At 35.1% G+C, this 8,102-nt stretch overlaps 1 protein-coding gene across 1 annotated transcript; it reads right to left on the bottom strand.

Moving 5' to 3' along the window:
• Nucleotides 1–4,278: 4,278 nt before the first annotated feature.
• LOC123654045 (5-hydroxytryptamine receptor) lies at nucleotides 4,279–7,528 on the bottom strand. Its single transcript, XM_045590007.1, has 3 exons — nucleotides 7,303–7,528; nucleotides 6,329–6,572; nucleotides 4,279–5,579 (listed from the first exon to the last, which is right to left on the bottom strand). The coding sequence occupies exons 1-3, from the start codon at nucleotides 7,526–7,528 to the stop codon at nucleotides 4,718–4,720; spliced, it is 1,332 nt and encodes a 443-aa protein (XP_045445963.1). The 3' UTR covers nucleotides 4,279–4,717.
• Nucleotides 7,529–8,102: the final 574 nt, after the last annotated feature.

Raw genomic sequence — 8,102 nt, 5'->3', positions numbered from 1 at the left:
TCTAAAAATGAATCCTAGCTAGATAAAATTGTTGGAGCCGTTTCCGAGATTCAGATTATATATATATCGACGGGCCCGAAGAACAAAATCGTATCTGCAAAATTACCAAATTACAGTACGTAGCTTAGAAGTTCTGCTGAAATACAATCATTTACTACTTATGCAAATAAAGATGTTGTTTGGAAAATCATTGTAAAAGCTAATCAGGAACTTTGTTTATTTATTTCTACATGTTTATAAAGACTTTAACTTTTATTTTAGGCTAAAATTAATTCTTATAATATTATAGGGATTTGTTCTTCGGAACTACCCAGCACTTATCTAAATATACGATTTTGTTTTAGGAAATTGAATAAAAAAATAGTAACCCATGTGAACATATGATGTTTTTCTCAGATAATTTTGTCGACAATATAATAGTATGTGCACATTTATATTAAAGAAAACACATTTATTTTTAATAATCATAGCTTTAATAATATAAAAGTAGCACAGTGGGATCTTCGTTACAAAACAAACGTCAAATAGGTGTTAAAAATTCTCTCATCATTACTAGACAAATCATCATAAAATATAAAAGAAAATAAACTTTAAAAAGAAATAAACAATTACTCTTATTTCTTGATCCATTCAGGAGATTACTTATTTAAAATCACAGTTTCAATTACGATTACTAGTTAAGTCCTAAACTTTCTAATTCGTTTTTATATTTTATATTAGTTTTTTTAATCACAGCAAATTAAAATTAAATCAGTCTCAAGGTTTCTATCATTATTACATAAATCAATATTATGGTTATGATTCATCGTCATATATATCGTTTCTTTCATCATTGCAATCAGAATTATAATATGGTAAAGATTTAAAGAATACTGCATGAATTTATGACACCAGAATCACACATGCTCAGTAAATCTTTATATTTAGTTTTTGTTAGCTTGAGAGGTGACGAATAAGCATACAGGTAAAATATTACCTGAGTTTCTTGTATCGCTACGAACAATTAAGCATTCATAAGTTTCTTGGTTTCATCATTCCATCATCATTCCAGCCTATTGCAATCCACTGCTGGACATAGGCCTCTACAAGTTCGCGCCAAAAATACGTGAACTCATGTGTGTTGCCCATAGTCACCACGCTGGGCAGACGGGTTGGTGACCGCAGCGCTGGCTTTGTCGCACCTATGACGCTGCTGCCCGTCTTCGGCCTGTGTGTTTCAAAGCCAGCGGTTAGATGGATATCCCGCCATCGGTCGGCTTCTTAAGTTCCAAGGTGGACTGGAACCTTGTTATTGCTTTGTCGCCTCTTACGACACTCACGGGAAGAGAGAGGGGTGTCTATATTCTTTGGTTTAAATCAGACTTATAATACAGTTTATTCGGTTCTGATTTATCAACGAAAACTTCCTTAATCTTAGTCCACAATATTTTCTGTTGTCTAAAATTCTTGTTCCACAATTTGTCATTTACGTGAACCTTAAAATTAAGAAAATTTTCTTGTGTCATATTTTTTATCACATACGGTTCTCCTTTTGTTTTTGCCCATCTTACAAGTAAACGCCATTCATCTAGTGTGTAAATAGTTTTTGAAGAAGAGGACCGCTCTATAAGGGCATGCACACTGTCTCCCTTGTTCTGTGTATGTCCCTTTTCAAGAAATCGATGTGTGGTTGATGCCTTGTACTTTTTGGCTGCATACAAATATGAAAAAAAGACAAATCTATTCCGATTTTGGCCAGCAAAACTATCTGACCAGAAACGAAATTCTTTGGCTCCTAGTTCTATAATTTTTATTTACAATTTCGCGATATTGACGCGTGGTTGTTTATTGAAGCATTCAAGTCTTTGTTGTTTTGTTATTTTATCCACACACTTATTTCTATAACTACAGGGCTTTCCCATTATTTTTTCACCAACAAATTTACCTCGCTTTGATACATAGCTCTTTCCAAGCAAACTTTTTCTTTTCACGTCAGACCAGTCTTGCTTATGTACCAAGCGTTTCTTTGATCTTTGCTTTCGTGTCATTTCTGGTATTAAGTTAGATGCACTAATGTTTAGCAATCGAATTGAATCAACCCAACTAGTATGATCGGGACAAAAAGGGTCATTACATTTTATGTTTATATTCACGGGGGAAGGCATTGGAGTAGCTAAAACCATATGTTATTTATGTCATATAAATATATGGCGCAGAAATTCTAGGATCTTCAAATTCTCAAATTCTTCAATGTAAACAGCTGGTGAGTTATTGAAACTAGAGGTTACTTCTATAAGTAATGGTGTAAGCACTTCGTCAGGATGTGAGGTTTGTACTAAATGAGGAAGTGGTGAATCAAGATGCTCGCAGTTGGCCTGAAAAATATCGGTGTTAACTTCGTGTTGATAGCCTAATACATTTGTGTGGACCTTTTAATCAAAAACGTCATGCCAAATTTCTGCCATATCGACGTCGATATTCTGAGTCGCTGGCGGCAAAGGAGACGTGTTGGTGTTACGTTGACTGGCAGATTCTGTCAAAATGAAAATAAAAATGTATTTAATTTGTGTGGTATTATATTTAAAAACTATTGATTTACATTCTAGTTATATATTTTTTCTTAAAAAGAGGTTAAATTAGATACTTTTGAGTAGAACATGCTCGCATGTTAAAACTTATACGACAAACAAAATCGTTTATTTAGATACAGCAACATTTTTTGGGTACAACTTCGTACAACAAGATCGTATGTGCTTAAGGATGAATGACTTTAAACTGATTTTTGTCGAATAAAAACTTATGTGAAACTACTGGGGTAAAATTAAATACACCACAATTAAGTATTTTAGTGTCTATAAAATATAGGTAAATGAAATATGTTGATTGTTAAGGAACAATTACATGGGTTATAGATTTTTGTAGAACAACATTGTAAATTAACAAACGACCAAAAGATACGCGTTTTAGATAATTTTGGTAAATTAGTTTCTAGACTTATAAAGTAGCACCAGTAACTATTATTTTAATTACCTTAATGAAAAAAAAAATATCTATTACTTACCTTGTTTAGAGATTTCTTCGTCCTCTTTGCTACAAGGAGTTGGATCGTTACTAATTTTATCCAAAAAAAGGGCTAAATTTAATATTCTCTCTATAAAGACGCACTAGACATTGTTACAGTCACTTATTACTCAGGAAACCTGAAATTATGATATTAAACCGAATTCTCGAGGAATTCTTGATGTCTTGCTAAAATGTTCGACTTTGCCGAGTACAAACACGTAAATGACGATGGGTCGCGGCACGCGGGGTTTCGGGGTGTAAAGAACAAGCTCGTATATGTGAATACATGTTTGTTCGCTGCAGTACATTGTAGATAAGATGATGTTCGCTTGAGTATTTAGAAAAATAAAAGACCAATAAATAAATAAAAAATATTGCCATGTAGCTTTTTGCATGTTTAATACGAATCAATAATAAAACAGATTTGATCTTATTTTTCCATAAGATTTTGTTCTTGGGACCCGTCGATATACACAAGAAATATACAATTTATAATTATACAAATAAATAAAATATTTATAATTAATACAAATAATATACAAGAATTGCTCGTTTAATAGTTTAAGATAAGATACTAATAATACACTATTGTATTGGCATATTAGAATAGAAATTATTTTAGTAAAGTATAGTATTTAATATAAAGAAATATAGGATTTAAAATTACGTGTGTAATTTTAATCCTATATTTGGAGTGGAAGTGCACTGCAAAAGCGCTCTTTACGACAAGCCGCCTCTGGTACATCGCTTGTTTTAAATTATACTTTTGTGCCATTTACAGTCAAAATACTTGAGTTTTATGATGGCTGTATAAAAAAGTTTAAAAATAATTTATTTCAAGTCCCATTGAGGGTTGGTACGTTTTTTGGTCAGAGAATTGATACTGCAATACAACGGGGAAATGCTGGCAGCATTCTTGGCAACATTTCACAAGGACTTGATTCATACCAAAATGTCTGCAATTAATTAGTTTTTAAGTTTTTCATTTGAAGAAGAAAAAGACTAATGACGATATAAAAGAACTTTTGATGCCTACTTTTTAAAAATTACTTTATTTCAATTTTGTTTCAATTATATCGTTACGAGCAGTTTCTTTTTTACGTTTGGGTATATATTTTGGTAAATTGTCAAATCGTTGATGTACCGAGGTGTTTATTTTTTTAATCATTTTTAGAAAAAAATAGTCTTTGTAATTAATGTGAGTGGAATTGCAAAAGAGAATAAATAATACACGCATTTTTAATAATAATAATATAATAGGTATTATATTTCAAACATAAGATTTAGACACCACAGGTAATTAAAAAGAAACATATTCTTCATAAGTTACTTTTTGATATTTTCTCCCTAAAAATATTTAGTACCTTTCTTATATTCTACAATCATGGATCACAGAATGTTCTATTGTATCTAAGTTTGATCATATCATAAATAATATACATATCGCTAACTTATAAAAACTTAATTTTATCATAATAATTATAAAAGATTATTTGCTTTATTAACTATATAATTATTTAATTCCTCATTCATCTCGTACAAAAAATAAAAGGGTGTAAATATATCTCTGAAAATGTAACAAGGTAACAAACACAATATGTATCGAGAAGAACATCGAGGTCAGTCGGCTTGGGGTAAAGGCTCGTAAAATTGAAGAGCGAGGGATGCGAGGTAACTAAGGCGGAGCGCGACGACGTCGCACGCGACGCCCACAGAGCAGTCGCTGAAACGCATGCCTGAATTCCGGGCTGAATACGGTGTATATCACTGGATTCAGCGTCGAATTGAAATAGCCTAACCATAAAGATAGGGATGTTAGTACAGGACTAACCTCACAATTACACGTCGGAACTAATATAGCTAATACGAAAAAAGGAAGCCAGCACGCTACAAACGCACCAGTAATTATTGCTAATGTCTTTGCCGCTTTTCGTTCTCTTTTGGAATCAGCGGCCTCTTTGGGCTTGCGTTTTACCAGTGTGGGATAGTAAGCTGCGGCAACGGCGCCGTATCCTGTAGTCGGTGGATCTGCTTCTAGGCCGTTAGCGCAAGATTGTTTCTCAGGACTAGTGTTGTTTGAGGAAACATTTGTGATCCCCGTCGTAGTAGTTTCCGATATGGTTGGCAATGGGCGACCGATAACTGCAACGACAGCGGCGGCTATACCACCACTGCCTCCTGCAGCTACTAAAGCTCCACCCGCTGGAACAGGTGGTGGTCCCGCGCCTCGTGTGGTAGTACCGGGTCGTCTCCTTATTCTCTTTCTAGCAGTTTGGTATATTCGCCAATACAATATTAATATAACGAGTACAGGTACGTAGAACGAAGATGCCGTTGCAAATATCTGATAACCTACGTCCTGGCTGACAACGCATCGTAAGTCTTCTGAAACTCGTCGATTCCAATCGGAATCTTTCCATCCCAGTAAAGGGGCAATACACACCAGGAAACTGGCGATCCAAACGCACGCGATCATGTAACCTACACGGCGAGCGGTTCGAGCGTGGATGTAGTCTATGTTTGTTACAGCCCAGTACCTTTAAACAAACAATTATAAACATTAAACACTATAAATTGTTATAGACTACATACGTTTATGCTTCAGACTGTAATATCCCAATGTTGAGCATAGGCCTCTTACTCCAAGTAGGAGAAACATCAGAGCTTAATCCACCGCACTGCTCCAATGCGGATTGAACGGTATATTTCTTACCATGAGTAACGATTCCTATCAAGTGTATATGATAACAATTGAGACTGACGGCTTAACGTGCGCTCCGAGGCATGGTGGGGAGACCCACAAGGACTGCACAAACACCCAGACCACAGCAAGTATCTGAATGGCCAGTAAAAATATTTTTCATTTGCAGGGATTGAACCCACAACCACTAGCGCAACAGCAACAAACCAGTGCTGTGACCGTTGTGCCAACGCGACGTTATAGTCGATAGTCTACATGTTGTATATAAATATATATTCTTTATTGCACTAAAATAAAAACATAATTACAAGTCATTTTTACAAAGGATGTTGGCAAGGGCGAACTTATCTCTGTAAGAGATCTCTACCAGGCTACCCATGGTGGCGAGAAATGATGTTACCGCGTTAAATATTGTTCCCGTTATATTTTTTAAGTATGTCCGGATGAAATATTCTTGGAAATAAGGTTTGTTACTTCATTTCTCGCATACTTTCAAAAAATTCAAAGATAAATTGTAATATTATACGAGTATGTATCAGATTTTCTGATATACGTTTTTATTCTAAAATATTAAGTGAATGTTACCTGTCCAGAGCGATGGCTACGAGATGTAATATAGAGGCAGTGCAACAGAGCACGTCGCCTGAGGTCCACATGTCGCATAGTTCTGGGCCCAGAGTCCACCGTTGCGCTACTTCGTACACTGCACCCAGAGGCATAACCAAGCAAGCCACTAATAGGTCTGCCACCGCCAATGACAAAATAAGTTGATTGGCAGCACTTCGTAGGTGCCTCTCAAGGAGTATTGCAGCTATCACAAATACATTACCTGTTTGAAAATAAACGAAATATAATTATTTATTTCGTTGACACACCAATGAAGATAAAAAAACTACACACAACATTATTTACGGTATCTTAGCAAAATTGCCCATGGATTCGTCTTTATTAATATTTTCAGCGGTTTTAATTGTTTTGCACATCAATCATCTAATTTTAAAAAGTCTTTGGAAACTTTTTTTATGTACAAGTGAGTGATTGACATGATTCAGCCTGTAAAACTCCACTGCTGGGCATAGGCTTCTTTTTCCTTGTCGAAGAAGGAGTGGAGCCTAATCCACCACGCTGCTCCACTGCGGTAGCGGATATGTTTCCTACTATGGGTAACGATTGCTATAAGCTTATGATAATAACCGGAACCGAAACCTTAACGTGCTCTCCGAGTTACAGTGGGAAGACCCAAAAGAACAGACATCCAAACTGTGAAGTTTTTAAGGATTACTTACAAAGACTAAAGTTATTGTTTTGTTGCAAGAATAATAATGAAATTAGATTTCCGAATTTTTGATCTCTTGAGTTTGAAGCTAGCTAGTCTGTGGTAGTCACAGCTCTATATATATATTTATATTAAATAAACTGTTATATAATATTTTAAAGAAACACGTGTGTCTCATAAATTGTTTAAATTCGTTGAAATGCTGATGAATATTAATAATAGTTTCCTGTGTCATTAACAAGAATAGCACGGGAAATAAGTAATTAGTTTACAAATATCTTACCTACTACAGTTGCCAAAATGAGTAAGCCCAGCACAGCGGCTTTAGCTGCAGCGCGTAAGAGAGCTGAAGGTGATTCAAAGGGCGCATCCCACCATGTAGTATTGGCCACAGTGGTATTCCATCCGCTGGGCACCCAATCAGTGGTGTTATAGGAAACGTTCTGTACTGGCAGCTGGTACAAGGTCTCCCAATCCAACAAGTCATCGTTTCCGTCCGCAACCTCCATACTCTTTCACCGAAACACTCCGCCACCAACTATATAAAATTGATTTTTAATTAAATAATGTTGTAATTTATAAGTAATTGTTAAATAGACACAATTACATTTAGCATGTAATTGGAGAATAATTTGTCTCTAGTTCAGAGCAACGGTTCAGGCTAGAACCGCGAATGCCACGGTTATGTGGTTTTTTAGTTTTAATTTTTACCCACATTCGACTGTAATCGAAAATATATCAAGAGAAATGTACGTTTCAAAAGAAATTTTTAGATATATACTAGCTGTCCCCGCAAACGTTGTTTTGCAATATATGTCATTAACCCATTTAATCCCCCCTCCCCCATAAGTTAGGGGTATGAAAACTAGATGTTTGCCGATTCTCAGACTTACCCGATATGCACATAAAATTTCATAAAAATAGCCCCAGTCGTTACGAAGGAGTATTTTAACTAACATTGTGACACTAGAATTTTATATATACAACTTGATCTGGCGTCCTTCCGTATAGGAACACATAGAATATATGAAAAAAATTAAGCATTAATACTAATTCTACATACATCGCTATATACAGCTACTA

Source organism: Melitaea cinxia, chromosome 5 (genome assembly GCF_905220565.1).
Source record: "Melitaea cinxia chromosome 5, ilMelCinx1.1, whole genome shotgun sequence".
Classification (NCBI taxonomy): Eukaryota; Metazoa; Arthropoda; class Insecta; order Lepidoptera; family Nymphalidae; genus Melitaea; species Melitaea cinxia.
The sequence above is the reverse complement of the archived record's forward strand: the minus strand, read 5'-3'. Positions and strand labels throughout refer to the sequence as shown.